This window comes from Natator depressus, chromosome 10, assembly GCF_965152275.1.
Source record: "Natator depressus isolate rNatDep1 chromosome 10, rNatDep2.hap1, whole genome shotgun sequence".
Lineage (NCBI taxonomy): Eukaryota > Metazoa > Chordata > Testudines > Cheloniidae > Natator > Natator depressus.
The window spans coordinates 10,939,518-10,960,590 of record NC_134243.1 but is presented as its reverse complement, the minus strand read 5'-3'; the positions used below and the strand labels follow the sequence as shown (position 1 = coordinate 10,960,590).

The 21,073-nt window shown below is 44.5% G+C and overlaps 1 protein-coding gene across 2 annotated transcripts in view; it reads right to left on the bottom strand.

Moving 5' to 3' along the window:
• The window catches only part of CARD11 (caspase recruitment domain family member 11), a 70,388-nt gene extending 49,621 nt beyond the window's left edge, over window positions 1-20,767 (bottom strand). Inside the window, exon 1 of one of the 2 annotated variants that reach the window (XM_074965179.1) lies at window positions 20,164-20,767. In XM_074965179.1, the coding sequence (XP_074821280.1) occupies window positions 20,164-20,176 (13 nt within the window). In that variant the 5' untranslated portion in view covers window positions 20,177-20,767. Of the gene's footprint in view, window positions 1-3,246; window positions 3,454-20,163 lie in introns of those variants that run through there. The other variant, XM_074965178.1, reaches the window with a different exon arrangement.
• Between the last annotated feature and the right edge of the window lie 306 nt (window positions 20,768-21,073).

Here is a 21,073-nt window from a genome sequence, read left to right as displayed (position 1 = left end):
CTAGGACAAGTGCAGAGCCCAGCTCGCAAATAGAAGACAAGGCCGGGGGAACTGGAGGGTTCCCAGCAGCTGCAGTTTCCAGCACACCCTGAAGGAAGGAGGGGGCAGTGCGCAGGAATCTCCATGCAAGCCCGGGACCCAGCATCAGGCTGTTTCTCCCTCTGGATCCCTGGCCTCTCGGGGGGGTGGGGTGGGGGGTAAACGATAAGAGTGTCTGGGCTGGGGGGGCCATGAGTGCTGTGAGTGTCTGGGCTGGGAGGGCCATGGCTGGGCTCTAGAGGGGAGAGAGTGTGAGTGTCTGGCCCCCCGGCTGGGCTCTGTGGGGGAGGGAGCAGAGAAAAAGGAACTGGGTTGTTGTAGGGTTTCTTTAACTTTCTACTTCTGGGGGAATTTTTGTGAGTGTCTGTATTGTTACAGACATACTTGCTGACAGGTATTTTGAAATAAATTACCAAAATAACTGAAACTGGTGTGATTATATAGTGAAATTTTGACAAATAAAATTTGCAGAATTTTGAAGAATTTTAAAATCTTGTGCGCAGAATTTTTAAGGTGCAGTATTCCCCAGGAGTGTCTGAAGAAGGAAAGGTGAGAGAGAGGGGAATGCAGACAGAGACAAAGAGGAGACACAAGAGAGATGGGGATGAAAGTAAGAAGGGTTGTAGTAAAAATGGAGAGAGGTGAGAAGCAATTGGGGAGATACAGGGAGTGTAAGATTGGGAGGTCCGGAGACAGACCTTGGCATGTTAAAGATTAGGGTTAGTTCAGAGCATGCAAATCAAGCTAATGGCACAATAATTTTAATAATTTACCACAGGAATCTACTTCATGCATTTAAAAGGATTTGAGAAGCAGCAAGCAGAGAGACGAAAGCTTGACACTTAGTAAGTACTTTAATTTACACATCCTCTATGCTACTGTGCATGATGATGAGGACAACGACAATGAGGATGATAGTGTAATACAAACATGTTTAAAAACTGGAATTTTTTTGTTTGAATGCAGCATTTAGCTGCTGACACAGACACTCTCTTTTTACTTGTGTGTGGGAAAAGCAGAGGTATAAAAAGAGGCTGTTGTCCTTGGGTAGTACATGGCTCATGAGATACTTGATCTAGGGAAAGGTGTTGAGATTGCGGAAAGCCCGTTGCCAGGCTTCACACTTGTTTTTAGTGGTGGTGAACAGTCTGCTTTTACAACTGGGATCTGGACTCCAACGAGGCTAAGAGGAGGAAGAGTTATGAGTTAAGAGGAAGAGGAGGACAAGATGCTAGGTAGAGGAAGGTCAATTCGCCAGCCTTTCAACTCAGGAGATCTGGGTTCAAAATTCACTTTGGCCACCAGTGCAAATGAGTCTGGTGATTTTAGCTTAGGTCTTATTGTTAAGGCTAAGATTTTGTCACACATATTTTTAGTAAAAATCACGGACAGGTCACGGGCAATAAAGAAAAATTCACGGAAACCTGTGACCTACCTGTGACTTTTACTAAAAATATGCATGACAAAATGGGGAGCTGTGGGGTCCCCACACCATCCCAGAGGGCCCCAGCTTGGAGCTGTGGGGTCACCCCACTTCCCATGGCTCCCAGCTTGGGGCACCTCAGCAGCTTGCGGTGACTTGAAGCTCCAGGGCACCCCCACCGCCCGTGGGGAGCTGCGTGGCACCCGCCCGTGATGGCTGGGAGCTCCCGGGGGCCTTGCCACCCGTTGTTTGCCAGGGACTACGGGGCACCCCACCGCCCACAGCAGCTGGCTACGGGGGCTGGGGGAGGAGGGAACCCTGCAGCTCCCAGTTGCCGCGGGCTCAAGTCACGGAGGTCTCTGGAAGTCATGGATTCCGTGACTTCTGTGACAAAATTGTAACCCTACTTATTGTATATATTTGTGTGTGTGTTCGTCTCCATCATAAACTAGCACATAACTCGGGTACAGTGAGCCTTGGCTCATGATTAAGTTGAATCGACAGAGCTGTGTGGGAACCAAGGTTGGGACAGAGGTTCATTCCCACATTAGCAAAAGCTCCCACTGCCCTTGCGTGCATTATAGCCGGTTTTCACCAGTGCTATTAGCATCTCCCTTTTATGAGTACAAATAGATAAATATTAAGAGAGAAAGAAATGTAATTGTACCATATACAATTATCATAGGTGTTATTTACTTAAGTTTTGGCTTATTGTAAACCCATATGTTACCTGGGTTAGAACATGCATCCACAAAATTCAAACTTGCAATGTTTCTCTCATCCAGTGAGGTCAATGGGATTCTTGTTGAAAGTACAGTATTCTGTCATTTCCAAACAACCAATTCATGACATGGAATGTCTGAGAGTCAGGACCAGATTGTCTCATTTTCCAGGAAGTGTCCAAATTCAGCAAGAAATAAGACAAACTCATGTGACATTCCAATGAGCAGAAAGGCCCAAATTTTCATCTGTTACATTCATGTAATTCCGCTGTCTTCATCTTGGCCCAGATAAATTCATGAATAATACTTTACTCAAAAGACTGTATGAGATCCAATAACACCATACTGTTAGGAATGTATTGTCACACTCCCGCTCACAAATGAGAGTACTACACTGTGGCTAGACAAAATACAAGAAATATGAGATATGAACAAGTGACAAGCTGACTGACAGTTTCAGCAGACAGATGGATCTTTGCAGACCTACTACTCCCAACACATAAGGCAATATAAGACACAAAACCTCACCACTAAAATAAAATATCACAGTACAACAATTCTGTCCTTTCTTGGGAATATGACAGCTATTTCAAACATCTCAAGTGCACTATACACAGGTATAATGATTTCACACCTAGCTCTCTATATAGAATCAATTACTTGTATGTTTACCAGCTGTTTACCACTGAATTTGTCGTCCCAAAAACCGCTCAGCATCCTATGACCAATGGTTGTTAACATCTGTGTCCTACTTCTTGAACCTCAGATATATAGTATTCACCTAACTACTTATTCAATTTTGTACCTCCCTGTAATTAATGCCTTCGAAATGCCAACAGTTGTAATGTAAAGACTACTCTTTGGTGCACCATCCATTAATTTACTAGTCCAGGTGCTCACACCTTTCTTTCTCAGATCTGCCTGAAGAATGAAGTAAATGCCATACATAACACAGGCATCAGGTATCTTTCCAAGCCAGAATCAGTGGGTCAAATGATGGGATATGATGCTGTGCTACAACTTAGCAGAGGGTGTGTTAGCCTCTGGGGGGCACATACTTACTCAACTGGTGATAGGCTCCATTCTCAGTCATGAAGCTCCTTGGAAATGCCTCTTGATGGGCAGTGCCAGTGTTCCTCAGACTGCCTTTATGGTATCCCTGGCTTAAAGCCGGTAGTGCCATGAGCTCTTCCCAGCCAGCGAAGCACAAACCACACATAGAAATCTGGATGTCACTTGGCAAGGAAAGTTACTCAACAGATAAAATGCAACACTGCTGAGGAAGGACAATGCCCTGCTAGGAGTGAGAAGCAGCTCCTGGCAGGTTACCTGCTGTTCTGCTGGTTAGAAAGCTGTGCCTTTCATATAGAACTGGCTGAATCTTTTAAATAAGTTTCATCTCATTAAACTGGCTTCCCCTCGTCGTGACCCCCTCTGATCCCCTCTCCTTCCTCTCACTCTGCGTCCTGCCTTTTCACTTGCTGCTGCAGCGGGACTGTGTGACACAGCTCCGGAAGCGCACACCCACCATCCTCTCTCAGAAATGCTGTGTCTATATATAGCAGGTGGAGAGGTGTTGGGGGCTGCCTCACTTCCCCATTTCTTCTAAACAGAGGCTGTGGGTGACTTTAAAACATGACACCTCTGTAGAGGGAAATCAAAGAGGAAGTGTCTCATGGAGATAGAGAGCTCTGCTCTGGATGTGATGGGGGAGACGGGTGTTACCTGAAGGCAGCCCTCTCTTCCGCAGACATTGCAACAGAGGTCCTTCTGCAGTGACATGTGCATCAGTGAAAGGGTGGGGAAAAGAGAGATGTAATGCACAAGATCACTCCCAGCCTGGGAGAACATTCCCTTGAGACAGCCTATTAGGGAAGCAGCATGATGAGCCCCACTGTAATGAACTCCTAACTCCTTAACAGGTGGGACTGTACTTTGTTCCTGTAAGCAACGTTCTCCATTAATCATTATCCCACTGCCAGGGAAAAGGAATAACAGCAATACTCAGGACCTTTATAGCAGGTCCTGTAGCATCAAACATTACTGTTTGTGCTGTGCAGACATTACTTAGTTAAACAAATACCTTTGTGCTGCTTTACGCTGAAACTGTACACATTGCTTTAGCCAAGGAGAATAAGATGAGGTACAAACTCCAGTATGGAAAAGTTGTTCCCAGAAGGACTAGTGAAACATGGCAATTCCACTTTCACCACAGAAGAGGCCAGTTTGTACAATTCAGAGTCAAGCTGCATCACTGATGAAGAGTGGAGAAGCCAAGAACTGAATGAGTCAGAAATCTAACTACCGTCTTCTCCTAAGAGAATGTGGTCATCATGAGGAGCAGTATGGGGAAACCCAGGATGAAGGAGTACTATTGACTGAATTCCCCTTTCTCACCATAGGAAAGGAGCAGTTAGGAACTGCCAGATCAGATCAGAACAGTGCTCCATCTACATGCATATCCTGTTTCTGAGAGTGGCCAGTACCAGTAAAACACCCTTTCTGGACAATACTGTAAAAACATGGCGGGGGGTGCGGGTGGAAGAATCCTAATCCCAAGCATTTAGGGAGACTTCTTTTTAAAGGCACGGTACCAGAGTATCATTTGGGCCCTTAAAAATTTCCCCTTTTGTATTTGGTTTCTCTCCTGAAACATGAGGAACAACAATCCTTACCCATGTTTCTTCTAGCTCGTGGAACTGAAGAGATTGCAGGTACAAGTTATACGCCTCACTATCTCATTTCACCCACTACCAAGGGTTAATTATGTTTTATGCAAAAGAGCTATTCGCTTTCATTAAACGTGTTGCCTTTGAGATCCATTGATGGTCACCTTCTTCTTGTAATCTGAGAATGGGTAAATAATTCCCACACTTGAGGACTGAATTCTTTCAGCTCTCACCTCTACTCAAGAGCCTTAGGACTAGATTTTTTATTTTTTTTCAACAAGCTCAGAACCCACAATCAAGATCATATTTTGCAAAGAGCACAGCTGCCATGTAAGCAGCAAAATAATGGCTGGTGTGACTCAGGGACCCCTTGGTGTCAATTGGCAGAGGACATAAGGGATGCATAGGAGTTTACAGGGATAGCCTGGGTCTGATATCTACATAATAGTGCATCAAAGGGTGGGATGTGAGGTCTCTACCAACAGCTAGTAACACACTGGTTGTCCTAATCATTGCAAGACGTATGAATGGATATTTAAGCAGCTATGTGTCTACACTGAAAATGATATTCTTAAGGTATGTAAGTCATAAGACAGCTCCCCAGAAGATGACAAACAGGTTTGCATCAGGCAGGGGGTAGTAGACACTTCTCTCTCTGGCTGATCATTGTGTGACTTGCAGTTTAATCTTGGCTGGAAAATGCTGCAAAGACTTTAGATGGGCTAAACTTCACTAGACAGGAGAGTATATCAGTAATTAAGTCTTGTGTATCATGATGTTATTTTACATGTAACCTTTTGTTTTCAACACTTTGACTTGCTGCTTCTCAAATCTCTAAGCTTTGTTAAATAAACTTTTACTTGTTTTCACTTCAACCATATTTAAGTGCTGTGTGTTAAATAGAGCAGTGATCTGAAGGAAAACTGGTAAACTGGTGCACAATACTTCTTTGGGAGCAGCTAATCTGTGAATACTGTGAGTGTTCAGTGGAACAGGAGCTAGACACTCCAGGGTGGATGCTCAGAGGGCTCTGGGGTTGGAGTGTGCTGATCACTAACCCGCAGAGGGAATGTGGGACCTGCACACGTCTCGAGGGAATGCTTGTGTTGCCGGTGGAGTTGGGGAGCTGACTCCTGGTAGGCACAGACAAGAATTCCTCATGCTAATGGCAGGTGGTGGTGGGGTGCCTCACAACCCTAGATGCCCTCGGGAAATATCACAGCTGGACTTTTGAAAGACCTAGCCCAGATGGTGAGGAAATCTGGTCCTATGTGTCACAATGGGCGGGAGCTGCTGGGTACCAAGCCCTTCAAAAAATCTGTCCCTTATTTAGGTTCATAAATTGCCTGAGCTCTTTGAAAATCTTGGCTCAGTTATAGATGCTGAGCACTTGAAAATCTGTCCCTTAAAGCCTTCTTCAGATGTTCGCTTTGCATGAATAGGATGCGGCTATAGAGCACTTCTTGCATACAAAGCTTGCTGGGAGTAGTAGTTTATAGTTCTGGTTTGCTGACACCATATAAATTCTACACTACTACAGAAAAACTACAGATTCCAAGAGGAAGACACTTGGCACCATGAATCAATGCTTATGTGTGGTAATATTTAATCCTTGGGAACCCAAGACACAGACATTCTACTGGTGAGTAGATGGTGGTAATCATTGTCAGTGGACCAGTCTAAAGTCTTTTTCAACATATTATCTCCCATCACAAACAAACTTTTGAGAGTTAGATTAGTATTTACATCCTGAACCCTTCAAAAAATCAAAAAGGTTCTTTCCCCTCTTCTCAGCAACACTGCTTTCTGAGAAGAGCAAACTGAATTGTTTTTCTTGCATTAAAAAATTAATATAGTGTAATAACTACATGGTTTCAGAGTAGACTCTCCTTCCATCATTATTTGTTCTATTTATCTTCCTTGTGAAAGCCGGTAAGTTTCATCTTTGCAGCCGCTCTACTGCTGACTCAGCTGCCTGAGCCAAAATGCAAAAAAAAAAAAAAAGAAAAAAAAAACGGGGACTATTTAAAAAAGGGTCAATGATTTTATTTTCTCATCATAAATATGAAATTTAATTAGCAGCTCACTGCTAATGAAGTCACCGTGGAAAATGAGGTGACAGGCAAGCATAAAACACAACTGTGATGCAGCAGCCAATTTAACTCCTGCTTTGCCCTGCCAGAACTTCAGCTCTTCTACGGCTGTTGTGCCCCATTTTTCTTTACTGGGAAGGATTCTCTGTCCTTGTGGTAGCAATCACTCCAGTGTGAAACAGCAACATAAACAGTGCAGAAGAGGAGCACTGGGGGGCTTACCAGAGTCCTACAAAATATATAGAAACCTAGTGTCCCTCACAAGAGTCTTCAGCCCACATCCAGGCCTCTGTGGGCTGTGCACCTTTCCCTCTGGGCTTACCATGTCTCTAGCTCCCATAGCTCCAGAGGGAAAGAGGTTGTGTGAAGGGGTAGGGTTCCCGAACTCGGGCTCCAGCCTGAGCCTGAATGTCCACACTGCAATTGCCTGAGCCAGCTGACATGGGCCTAAGACATACCCTAAGAGCAAGGGGCTTGTTCCCGGGAGTGTGTGTATGTGTGTTATTCTGCCAGCTCCTCTGACGCGGCTCCTGAGCAGCAGAAGACAGAAGTTCTTGCAACTGGGTCTGTGTATCAGTGTGAGTGTAAGGGGGAACGAGTGTGCCAGGTTCCTGCACAATCACACAGCCACAGCTGCCTGTGGTAAGTTCAGAGCAAGGATGCACAGGTCCTTTTTGCCCTAGTGGAGGAGCACAAATTGCCAAAAAAAAACCCAAACAACCCTGTACAGAGTCATCACTGAAAAGCGGGGAAGCACTGTGGGAGAACACTGGGAGAGCTGAGTGAACCAGTGCAACCACAAAATCTGCACTTCCCACCTACTCTATCAGTAAAAGGTTGGAAATGAATTGGTGGGGGTGGAAATGTTCACAGGAGCTGCCCGGGGCTAGTGCAAGTGAAATGATTTCTGGACTATTTGGGAAGCATTTGGAGCAATGCTGTGGGTGGGCAAGAGTACTGCTGGTACTTGAACTAGCTGTAAATGACAACCTTTTCTCATTGCTGTATGCAGTGTTGTTGTAACCATGTTGGTCCCAGGATATGAGAGAGACAAGGTGGGTGACGTAATATCTTTTGTTGGACCAACTTCTGTTGGTGAGAGAGAGAGAGAGAGAGAGAGAGAGTCGAAAGCGTGTCTCTCTCACCAACAGAAGTTGGCCCAACAAAAGATATTACCCCACCCACTTTGTCTCTCTAATATTTTCTAAAGTAGATGGGCCTTAACAGCACTGGCCCTGGTTACTATTTAATTCTTAAAAAGAAAAGGAGTACTTGTGGCACCTTAGAGACTAACCAATTTATTTGAGCATAAGCTTTCGTGAGCTACAGTTGCAGCCGATGAAGTGAGCTGTCGCTCATGAAAGCTTATGCTCAAATAAATTGGTTAGTCTCTAAGGTGCCACAAGTACTCCTTTTCTTTTTGCGAATACAGACTAACACGGCTGTTACTCTGAAACCTATTTAATTCTTCTGGCTTCATTGCTGAGACTTCAGGGCAGGGCTTGAAATCCTGAAAGACGCAGGATTGAGGTTGCATACAAAACAGTTTGCCTACCAATGTGACATACCCAGTGGCTAAGAACCAGCAGCATTCTACCCAGTGTGGAACTGCTACAGAGATGGCTCGGGGCTGCTGAGGATTTTCCAGATGAAACAGGATCTTGTCGTCCTCAGCGTGGCCTAAAGGCAGGGAGTTTACATCTCTGATGTTTGTTTGGAAAAGTAAGAGCTTTGTAATGCTGGCCCAGGAAAGTGCCAGGTGCTGATACCTGACCGCTGGCAAAGCCTCTCAGATCAAATCAAGCTCACTGGGTGTTCGCACAGCACTTTTCAATGGAGGATCACAGAGCATTTTACAAACATCATTTAACTCTCACAACACCTCCATGGGGCACATAAGTATCATTATGCGCCCTTTACATTTGGGTAGACAGAGGAACACCGTGAATTGGCGGCAGGGCCAGGAATACATCCAGGAATTCTGATGCCCAGTTGCCCTACTCTAACCACTGCACTGCCCTCCATTTCTCATCATAGATTTTTCCCCAGCTGAGATTGCAGCCCCTATTTATACCCTGACGAAGAACAGTGAACAACAACTCAGATTCTGGATTCTATTCTCACCCTCCTCCCTGCAGACAGTAGCTGAAGCTGGATCTGAGCAGGTAAAAAATAAAGAAACCACCTGCCCTATTTTGGCATTCTGGCTACTTCTATTTCCTGTCTCTTTTTGTAGCCTGCCTGTTCAGAATTACTTCTTACCAGCTGAGGATGTTGGGGGAGAGAGGGCTGGAAGAGTGATAACACACCAGGAATAATGAAAATGGAGTTAGCAAAGATAGAGGTGACTTTTCACGTTTCCACTCACCAGCAGTGATTAATATGAAGCTTTTACATGCTAATGTTTTCCTGCCTTCTGCCAGTAATAAATAACCAATATGCTTTAATACCTAGTTATTATTCATCCCTTTCAGATATTTGGATTTTGATTCTTTGCTGCAGCTCAATCACATTGAATTTCTTTAACCGGGACAGCTCCATTAAGGCGCCTCTCCAAGGACATCCTGGCAGGGCTGGTGACAGTAATGGATAACATGGCACATGAAAGAGAGGAAAACTACAACACAAAATATTACTAGCCATGGGGAAACATAAGAGAAAACTCCAACATACACAAAACTACATTTAAAGTAATGTTAGGCATGTAACACAAGCCAATACAACGAGAAAACGCACAATTACGCCTGACACTCCATTCTTAACTTGCTCTGTAATGTCTGGGCACTACAGCAAATAAGTTATGCTACTTAATCACTGTTTGACATCCTTACACTACCCGAATATAATGTGGTGAGTTAAGAAAGCAATGGCACCATTAACTATGAATTTCCTTGGGTTTTTCTTTTAACTCATCTGTCACAACTTTAACTTTCGTGTGTTAATTATTTTGGTCTTTTCAGAGGTTTTTTTTAGAAGAAATGAAGGGTAACATTATCAAAAGCACTTGAGTGACTTAGAAGTCTCAATCCCACTTTCAAAATTTTAGGTGCTTAACTCCCATTGGGATTTTCATTAAAATACGTGGGACTTTAGGGTTACCATATTTCAGGTTTCCGAAAAGAGGACACTGTCGGGGAGGGGCGAAGGGATCTGGAGGAGAGTACATTTGGGGCAGCTGGAGATGATACGTGCAGCAGGGGTACTCACTGGAGGTGGTGGTGGGGGACAGCGTCACTCCCTGTCATGGTGGCAGGGCAGCTGGCGCAAGTCCAGGATGCAGCAACAGCTGTCAGTCAGTGCCTCTCTGCAGGCCCCCACCCTGGGCTAGGAGCTGGGGCCTGGGTGGGTGGGATCTGCCAGCTGTGGCTGCAGAGGAATGGACCAATCAGCTGTCAATGCAGGGAAGGGACCCATCAGGAAGTGGACCAATTGGGGTTCTTTCTGAGCTGCAGCATCTGGCTCTGAAAAAGTCCTGGACATTGCCTGTTATTTGAATAATCCTCCCAGACAGAGGATGGGGCTCAAAAAAGAGGCAATGTCCAGGAAAACTCAGTGTATGGTAACCCTGCTTATGAGCCTAAGCCACTTAGGTGCTTTTGAAATTTTTATCCCAAACAACATTCATAATCATAAAAAGCTGATTAATGGACATTCATTTCTAGGATACATGCTCTGCAGTAATCTGCCAATATACCCCAATCCTAACCGGCAAAACTTCTACTATACCAGTGCTGAGGAGACCTTGGGAAAATTCAAATTAAATTTGGCAGCTTCAAATATAGGTAAGAGTATGCTTATAACATTTTCAGATGATACCAAATGGGGGAGGGGGAGAGGGAAAGGGTTGCAAACACTTTGGAGGACAGGATTAGAATTAAAAATGACTTTGAGAATTGGTCTGAATTCAACAAAATGAAATTCAGTAAAGACAAGTGCTAAGCATGTTCCAGATGAATGGAAGAAATTGAAAACAATACTATTGATGAAGAAAGGTGATACAAAAGAACTGAGCAATTACTGTCCGATCACACTCCTCTCACAAGTGTATTAAGTCTTCACCCGTGTCATACTCAATCAGATTAAGCAGGATCTTGAAATGCACAAAAGCAGAGAACAAGCTGGTTTCCGCTAAGGGTATTCAACAATTGATCACATCCACTCATTTGAAGTGGAATGCAGTAGGAGGAGAAAGGCGGGGTGGCCAAGTTTCAACAAAATAAAGATTTCCCTACTGGACGATGAACTGCCCATGAAGAAAAGGAAAGAACTGTTTAACTCCACTGTTCTGCCAGTAATGATATACGGAGCAGAAAGCTGGTCAATGACAAAAGCGGAGGAAGAAAAATTCGCTGTCACCCAGATAGCAATGGAAAGGCGAATGTGTAAGATATAGCTCCATGATCATATACCGAATGAGGAGATCAGAAGGCATACAGAGGTGAACAATGTAGTGCAGGCGATGTACGATGCAAAGTGAAGGTGGGTGTGTCATGTAGTCCGCAGGCAAGACAATACGTGGACAACCCGCATCAGTGACTGGATCTCCAGAGACCACAAGCGACTGATGGGCAGAGCGAAAATGCACTGGGCTGATCCCATGACAAAACTCTTTGGCCAGAAATGGAAAGAACATGCTTGCAACAAAATAGAATGGTGTGGCATTGACTTGCGTTCGTAGAGGGACAGACGAGGACAAGCCAGACAAAGGTGACAAATGCAAAATACTTCACTTAGGAAGGAAAAATCAAAATGCGCAACTACAAAATGGGGAATAACTGTAATACTGCTGAAAAGGATCTGGGGTTATAGTGGATCACAAATTGAATAAGAGTCAACAACGTGATACAAGTGCAAGGCTAATATCATTTTGGGATGCATTACCAGAAGTGTCGTAGGTAAGACACGGGAGGTAATTGTCTTGCTTTACTCAGCACTGGTACATAGCTGGAGCACCAGTGCCAAGGCCAGACACCAGCTGGCCTCAGCTGGAGCACTGTGTCCAATAGTGGGCACCACACTTCAGGAAAGATGTGGAGAGTCCAGAGGAGAGCAACAAAAAAGATAAAAGATTTAGAAAACCTGACCTGTGAGGAATGGTTAAAAAAACTGGGCATGTTTAGTCTTGGGAAAAGATGATGGGGAGACGGGGATCTGATAACAGTCTTTCCATATGTTAAGGGCTGTTAGAAAGAGGATGGTAATCAATTGTTCTCCATGTCCACTAAGATAGGACAAGAAGTAATGGGCTTAATCTGCAACAAGGGAGATTTAGGTTAAATATTAGGGAAAACTTTCTAACTCTGAAGGTATTTAAGTTCTGGAATAGGCTTCTAAAGGAGGTTGTGGATTCCTCATCATTGGAGGTTTTTAAGCAGGAGTTGGACGAACACCTGTCAGGGATGGTCTAGGTTCACTTGGTCCTGCCTCAGCCCAGGGGCTGGACGTGATGACTCCTAGCCCTACGTTTCTATGATTCTATCAGTATTCATAAATTCAACCTTTTCTTCTTCTTCTTCTCACAAATCAATAATGGGCCCATTAAAAACAAAATTCAGATATATATGAAATTCAGGCAGGTGAAACCTAGATATCAGAAAAAGAAACAGAAACAAAGAATGTTTACAATTTGTCAACTTTTATCCAAATTGGAATTCTATCCCTTGCTTGCCTCCAGTAGCTAATGTTTCAAATGTAGGCTCAGGATCCCATATAGGGTTGGTGACACCTGTAATTTAACAGGCTCAAAAGCCATTTTTCTGATGTTATCCCTGAAACAGCTTCAGGTTGACACGCTATCAGGTTGTGACTTAGCATCAACGCCATGATGATGCAACTTTGAGTCATTGTGGCTTCCACATTATAGAAAAAAGGTCGGAACCTGTTGCCACAGCTTTCTGACAACTTGCCAGCCTCCAAAGTGATGGTTAAAATTACCAGCATTTCTGCCCAGACTGTCAGCCATGAATATCATTTTCTGATTGCTTTCTTCAAGTGGAGAGTTCAACCTATCCTCAACAGTAATGTACATAAAAGGGCAGCAGATTCTCACACCTGAGCAACACCCCTGAATTCACTGACATTGCATGTCCATAACTGTCAGCAGCATATAACCAGGAGCTCCTACTGTCATTAGCCCCAACAAGCACAGGGGAGTCATACAAACGCCAACATGTACAACAACACTCCAAGTGGAGATGCCTCAGAAGTCCCATCCTCCCTTCTGACCAGAGAGTTTCAGGTAAAAATAAACTGACTCAGTGTTTCCAGCCCTATAGGAAACATAAGGCCCCTTTATTTCTTCTAACAATCAAAGCAGAAGAAAAAAAAAGCACCCCCTTTCTGACTTGAGACAAGAGTTTAAATACTTCGTGTTTCATATTGCACCAACATCTTTCACAGCAAAGGCTGCACAAAGAAGCACAACTCTCCCAGGTCACCAGTGAAATGAGTTTGATAATCTCAACAAAGTGGATCTTTGGGTTTGCTACAAAGCCATTAGAGATTGATGGAACTGCAATTCTTTGCTCAGGAGAAGCCAATAAATAGAAGCTGCAGTGTGGGAGCAAGGTCTGGAATGGAAGAGTTCATTCTTGTTCAGGACTAAGGTGCAGTGGTAGAGTTTTGGAAGAACCCATAGAGTGCTGCAAGTAGAAAGTAAATAATCCTATTTAAAACACACACACAGTAAAGTGACTTCAGGTGTTTTCCCAGCTTACTTATGCTCAGGATTCAGAATTCACAGAGGGATATATTTTAAGAGTTTCTTCATGGTTATTTCTAATTTTTATGGAAATGGCTCTTCTGCTTAGGTGTAGAAACAATATCCGGAAACCCATTAAGCAAACCTATAGCCATTAACCAATCTAGCATTGCACATACTGATATCTGTTACAATGATCATTATGTAGAAGGATTTTATGTATCACATATAAATTTTTCAGAATTAGTTTATGAACATATGTCCACAACATACTCACAAAACAAAAGGGAAACAATCTGTTAACTGCTAATGGCATCCATATACATACTACCACAATATAGCCTATTCCAGCATTCACAGAGCAAATATCCTATTTTATCCACATTAATGAGGAAAACTTAATCACCAATGAAGGACCCGATCCAGTGCCCACTGAGGTCAATGGGAGTCTTCCCACTGACTTCAATGAGGTTTTGATCAGGTCCAAAGACTGTTTTTCTAACACTGATAAGGAACCTTCATGCTTATGAATTTTCTCACAACTCACCCAATTTACTTTAAAATGTTACTATTTAGGAGGGCTCAAAGAATAGCGTGATATTCATGAAGAGAGAAAGTATATTTGACTATGCCAAACCAGACATTAGACACCAGAATCCAAGCATCTGTCATCGCTATACCTATTTACTTTACACAGAGATTCAGTCACCGAAGAAACAAGTATTAAGCCTATAGTAATTTTTTACAGAACTAAACTAAAAATTTAAACTAAAAAGTCTTTAAACTAAAACATTTAGTTTGACATTTCTGATAGACTTCCAGGGATGTTTGACACATTCCTCTTTCCTGTTGAGTTGCTACACAGACCCATCACAGCTGATTACATTGGAAAGCAATGCAACATACAGCAGTGAAAGCAGATGAGGTTTAGTGGGGCTTTCACAAGAACTAGCCCTCTGCCACACTTGCACAGGAACTACATACATTATGCCCAGCTGTTAATGGTGCTATTCGTTCTTTACTTTCATGAGCTTTGCAAAATTTACTAGGTTTTTTTGTATAAAAATGGAAGAGCCCTATCTGCCAGTGATTTTAAAGGCAAAACTCCTCACTGATTTCAGTATATAGTTTTGCATGTGAACTGATGGCAGGATATGGCCCCCACTAAATTTTGTCTCTTCTGGAATCCAAATATTTGGCAGGAGAATGTGGAGCGGAAGAGACGTCTAGATTTAAAGTAAAATCCGAAAACCACTTTTAACTTCAACTGAAGTCATTGTGACAATCCTCCAGAAAGAAGTAATTCACCAACTACATTTAGGACACGTCCTATGTGAAATGGGTATAACCCAGTTCTGCCAAAGCTGCAATTTAAACGGACTGACATTGTTTTCCCTTTTTGTCTGCAAGGGGCAAAAGTGAGGGGGGGCCAAGAGGAGAGAAAAAAGTGACTGAGGAAGCTAGAACAGACACACTTTTTATTACCTTGTTGGATCTGTGCCACAGACAGCAATCATATAAATCTTATAGCGACCATTATAACTCCTGAGCCGTTGAACAAATCACAAGCTGAAAGGTTACTCTCCTGAAAATATTCACCTCCATTAAAACTACTGACCCAGAGAGGAGGGTGAAGGCAGCATTTCTGAGGAAACGTTGGGGCGGGGGAGATGGAAGCTGTTTTACGTGCACGCTTGTAAAAATCCATCATCTGTACTGAAAATAAACTTATTCTTTTTCTTGTTTCCTTTTTTAAAAGTACAGGCACTGTACCATCAGCCATGAGGGCAGCACTCTATCAGCCCAATCCAGCTTCTGCGGAAGTCAGTGGGCAAAGCTCCTATGGGGTGCCAGGGAAAAGTCAAATGGAGAACTTTATTAACTGTTTGATTTACGGAAACACTTTTTGTCAGTTTCTGGTGTGTTTTCATAAATTCATCAAAACTCTTGACATTGGAGCATGGAGCATTACATTCTGGGGGTGAAATTCTCCTCTCTGTTACACTGAGGGAATGCTACTGACATCAATAGAGTTGCACTGGCAAAACCATGGAGAATTTGGCCCAAGGTTTATGTTAAAACCAATAAAGGCTTGATCTTACATTCCTTGCACGCCCAAGGAGTTTGGGATACATAAGGAGTCAGGATTGGGCCCAAAATGTGCTAAAAGTCTGTTAAAGCAAAAATTCAAGATAGTTTATTATAAACATTACACTGGAAATACCACATTTGCTGTTTTTGCAGCATTGGAGATTGTCTACAGAGGGGGCTGGTGGACTCTTGAAGTTCTCACAAAATGCCTTGGAAGCTCATCCCAGAAAACACCAGGCTCCAAAGGGGATGAATTTGTACATAATTCAGAGAAAATAAGGTCTGGTCTACACTACGGATCTAAACCAGTATAACTGCATCACTCAGGGGTGTGAAAAATCCACACCCCAGAGTGATGTAGTATATTGACCTAACCCCCAGTGTAGACAGTGCTATGTTGGTGGAAGAGCTTCTTCTGTCAATATAGCGACTGCCCCTCAGGGAGGTGGATAAACTGCGCCCATGGGCGAGCTCTCTCCCATCGACAACTGCACCAATGCAGCATGTTAAATGTAGACCTGCCCTAAGCGTTTAAAAAACTGTTATTTGCTTTTTAACAGGAATCATAATTTGCCCGAGTAGCAAAATGAAGATTCAGAGAAAAACTGTCTAAACCCCTCATTTTCATAAGTGGTCCCAATTGCCATGCTGCTTTCCCTTGGCTATGAACTGGCAACAGCTCTTGGTCACTAAAGTTAAATTAGTTGGGAGAGTTTGTTCAATGAAGGGTCCAAATTTAGTTGCTGCAAATCAGAATGGTGATAAATTGACAGAGGTGCATGGATGAAGACTGTACTGTTTCCACATACATTATAGGGTTTGTTATTTGCTTAGTTCAGGGCCATCTCTTACTGGAGACAGCGACATGAAAACGTCTTGGAGTCAAAGACTTATGTCCTGATTCTCCATTCTGGAGTAACTGTTCTCAGTGCAGTGGAAGGGAAGGCAAAGTGGCTTTAACCTTTAGACCTATATTGGAGCAGACAGAGGAAAAGCTAGGGGTTAAGAGAAGTTGTCCATGCAAATTCAAAACTTCTACTAGCTACAATGACAAAGAGCCCACCTCAGACCCCTCCTGGTAATTAATGAAGCCACTGTAAGTAAGCTCATGAACTGAATAACAGCCAAGACATTGTTGCCCTGGGGAGAGATTTTCAAAGGCCAGTTACTTATCAGGTGTCCCAGCCTGCAACTTGGTGCAGTGAGAGGGAAATGCTCTGAAACGGGAGGTCTGATTACCTATGGCGATTGTATTGTAGTCCCACAATCCTTGCAGGAGGACATAATGAAAGGGTACACGAGAAATGCCAGGGCCTCACAAAATGTCAGGTGTGGTGACCCAGCACACAGAAGAACCTCAAATGCCAGGTGGAATCATGCAGAATGACTAAAATGGTGCAACTGAAAGCGTGGGGCGGGGTGGGGGGAGAAGAAGGAGGAGCAAGGGGAGCTACTAAGACTGGGGAAGGGCAGGGAGCTGGCTCCAGCCTGGGAAGAGGCTTCCTGGTAGTTCCTACAGCCGTTCCTCTGTGGTTAGTGCCCAGTGCCCCCTGAGCTCCAACACACACTTCTTAGCTACTGGCCCCCTGCCGCCCTGCTCAGGTGCTGGTGACCTGTGCAGTTCCCCACCCCAGCACCTGATGCATGTGTTCCTGCCCCTCCCCCATGCTGGGCTTCTCCACCAGGACCCACTGTGGCTAGTGTCTGAAAGATAGGCTTGGGCTGGGCTGGGGAGTCCTACCTGCTCCCCGGTGGCCAACCTGATCTTGTGCACCTTGGTGGCCACTCCAGCCCCTCCTTCTGGTCCCCCTCTTGTCTGCATGAGATATTGTGGGGGTGGAAAACATCGGGGGGCAGATAGATCCACACCCCCAATATTTTCACTGTGGGGGCACTAATCCTCCCCCTCCCCAGTGCCCCTGACTCAAAGTACTTTTCATGCCCACAAAACTAGCCAACAGACCATGAGATATAATAGCATGAAAGGCTCCCAGATAGTCGATTGCTTGTGATAATATTCTCGACTTGTAGAAATTCTACTTCTCAGTAGGCCCACAAGCCAACAGGTGATAGAAAAATTAGACTGCAGTTGTTTCAGCATTCCGGAAGGAATGGTCACTCACAAAAGGCCATAGATTGCCAGCTCTGCATCCCTGAAACTCTTGGGATGCTGTCACATTTCAAGCATGCTATTTGCAGCCCCTCCCTTCCCCCCACCCCCGCCATCCACAAGATTTTACTTTAAATCTAGACATCTGAGAGAGCAGGACAGAGTGCTAGAAGAATTCCAGAACATAAAGACCCCTTGTTACTTCTGCTGGGATATGGGGCAATTTCCTTGCTTTACGCTGAGAAATCTGAAATCAGAACAACACCGCCAGCCCTGGAAGTAAATCTTCATCTTAAATGGCCCTGGTTTAAGGATGTGAGGGTGTGAGATGTCAAATCTAAGAAGTCTCAGGCCTTGCTTTTAAGTGTCACAATCCAGTCCAAAACGTATCCAAACTTAAACCAGGACACAATATCAGCTGTTGTCACTGCGTGTACTTTTACCCCAATATCCTACATGTTTGAGATGGATCAAAATTCTCAGTACATAAGAAACAGGGAGCCTCTTCAGCTGTTTCTAACCTCTGCTGAATTGTTGTGAGGTTCTGGTAGCAATCACACCTTAGTCTTAATGGAGAGACACACACTTATCGGAGTCTATATGTTTGGGATTTGATAATCCAAGAGAATCGACAGGACAACCTCCTCCTCAAGGCTCAGAAAGTCCTGAGCAGAACCTTTGCAGTCAGGCAGAGGGAACAGTGTAATTGTTTCTCTGTTTTAATTAAGTTCCTTGTCCAGCTTTTGAAGCACATATCTCGTTCTATGATTCTTTACCATTCTCCAAGGACATTTTGGACCAAACCATTCCCTTTCTCTGCCCACCCTCACTCCCCTCACTGCTCTGCTCATACAGCCTGCAATGGAAGGGGAAAGCACAGATATCGCAGTACTTCCTCCAAATTTCCTGCAGGCACCACTGGGGGATGCAAAGGCCGGGAGGCAGCAGAGAGCTGGACCGCCCAGGTGGGCTCCGGTCCAGTATGGCAGCACCAGGAGTGAAAGGGAAGAAATGGACAAAGAAAAACTGGGGGAGAAGAGCAAATAGGAACATGGGGGAAGCAGGAAGATAAGTGGGGGAGACAGGGATACATGGGGGAAGGGCTGGGCCAGAACTTGGGGAGCAATGGGAGGACAGACAAACTGGGAGGGGTGAGGGGAGAGATAGGAACTGTGGGAAGAGGAGAACACTTGCAGCAGGAGAGAATGGGTCCTTTTCAGAGGAGACCGTATATATGTACAAACGTGCATGGAGAGGAAGCAATGTGCGTATAAAGGGAGATACAAGGAGGCTCTGTGCTTGACAGTCAGACAGTGTGGGGAAGGGGGAGGCTGTCTGTTGTGTATTAGTGAGACAGTTGGAAGAAACCTGCATAGGCATGTGTGTGTGTGTGTGAGTGAGTGAGAGATGGGGAGATTTTAAGGGGGCTGGGGAGCTTTTGAAACAAATCCTCCAAGTGTGGACAGGTGCAAAGGGAGGCAGCATGTGTTTGGAAGGGTAATTTTGGGGTAAAGCAAGAGCAGTGCACAAGACTGATTTTGCAGGGCAGGCAGCCCTATGTGTGAGAGAGATTTTGGGGAGAGGAAGTGGAGAGAGATTAGAGGAGGGGAAGAACAAAGAGATGGGAAAGGGGAACAAGACAGAAAAGAACAAAATAATAGAGGGAGAGGGGAGAGAAATTAATAACTTGGGGGAAGAGGTACAGCCCACTGCAGAGGCTAAAAAAAGAGGAAGGTGATGGAGGAGGATGAAAGGAAAAATAGGAACAGTTGTCATACAATAAAGAAAATATGTTGGATGGAAAATAGACGTAAAAAGATGGCAGAAAAGATAATAGACTATATATCAGGGTCAAAGAAAACAGAGTGGAAGAAATGAGAAGTACAACTATAAAGCAAGAAAACATTCAAAGTGGTTTTATTACTTAGAGGAAGCATAAATCCTCAAACAAGAGTTTTACAGAAAGGGGCAGGATGGATTGTACTGTGAGTGTGAACAGAAACTTCCCTATCACCAGCCCTGCTCAGTCAATCTCCTTCCCTCTTACCTACCCCCTAATTCTTCCTCCTGATCCCCCCAAAACATTTTGATTTGTGCTTGCACCTATGAATGCAACCTGGGCTTCATATATCTGTACATGCAAAGTGGAGCTAGACCTGCCGAGGGTGAGAAAGGAACTCGCAGAAAGACTATCAAAGAAGTCTCCTCGGGGGGGGGGGGGGAGGAGTGAAACTGAAAGCTGAAGTGATCAGAACCAAGTGCCATCCCAGCTGACAATGGTGTGGAGCTGGTCTGGCAGGTGGCTGCTTTCCTTACCTTGGGCGCTCATGAGTGACCAGGCTCACTTGCTGTCCTGCTGCTGGGTGAAATTCACTAGGTCATCTCCATGCACTTGTCAGTATCCCTCTCCAGGAGCCCTAGAGAGGTGAACCGTGCTCTGCATCTGCTGGGACGGAAGGGAACGGCAAGGGCCAGAGCCCTGCAGATAGCCAAGAGTCTAGGGAGAAGAGGGCTCTGGAATACAGGATGCAAGTGCACCAGTGTCAGAATGAGCAAGTGGCAAGACAGAAAGTAAGAAAAAGTGTGTCACAGGCTGGGAGGGGCGGAGAAGGAAAATGCAAAGACCTGACAGGAAACCAGACTCTATTAATCTGCACAAGGTTAAAAAAAAAAAAAAGAAAAGAAAAGAAAAAAAGAAGAAGAAGAAGAGCTCTGCTCTGCAGTATAGGGACTGCTTGCAAAGGCTTCTGGACGCAGGTGGAAGCAGAGCCCAGAGGTGCGCACTGCAAGCAAACTCCAGCCTCTAAACCAGAAAGGGATTGGGCAGCCCAGCAGCAGCACAACCACAAACTACAGCTTTCGGTGGAAGTATCAGATTGCCTCCCTGCCTCTTACGAGTCTGCCTGCATCACCAGGGCTCAGAGTCTGCACAATCTGTTCCCCTTTGATGCAAAGGCAGACATGGCAAATGCACATGTTACAGGTATTGCTCCTTTCCTAGCACAAGGTAATAGCCCTTCCCTGCCCACAGCCCACGCCAGCCAGAGGGGGGAAGGGAAAGGACGAATGGACACTTCAGCCTGCAGTGAAAAATAAAAGATTCAAGAGCAGCAGTTTCAGGTAGAGTTTGCGGGGTTCCAGCGTTTCCAAGTTCCAGAGGCTTCTCCAGGAGACATCCACCTTATTAGCTGCTTGTTCATTTTGTTGTTTTTAAACACGGGGAAGG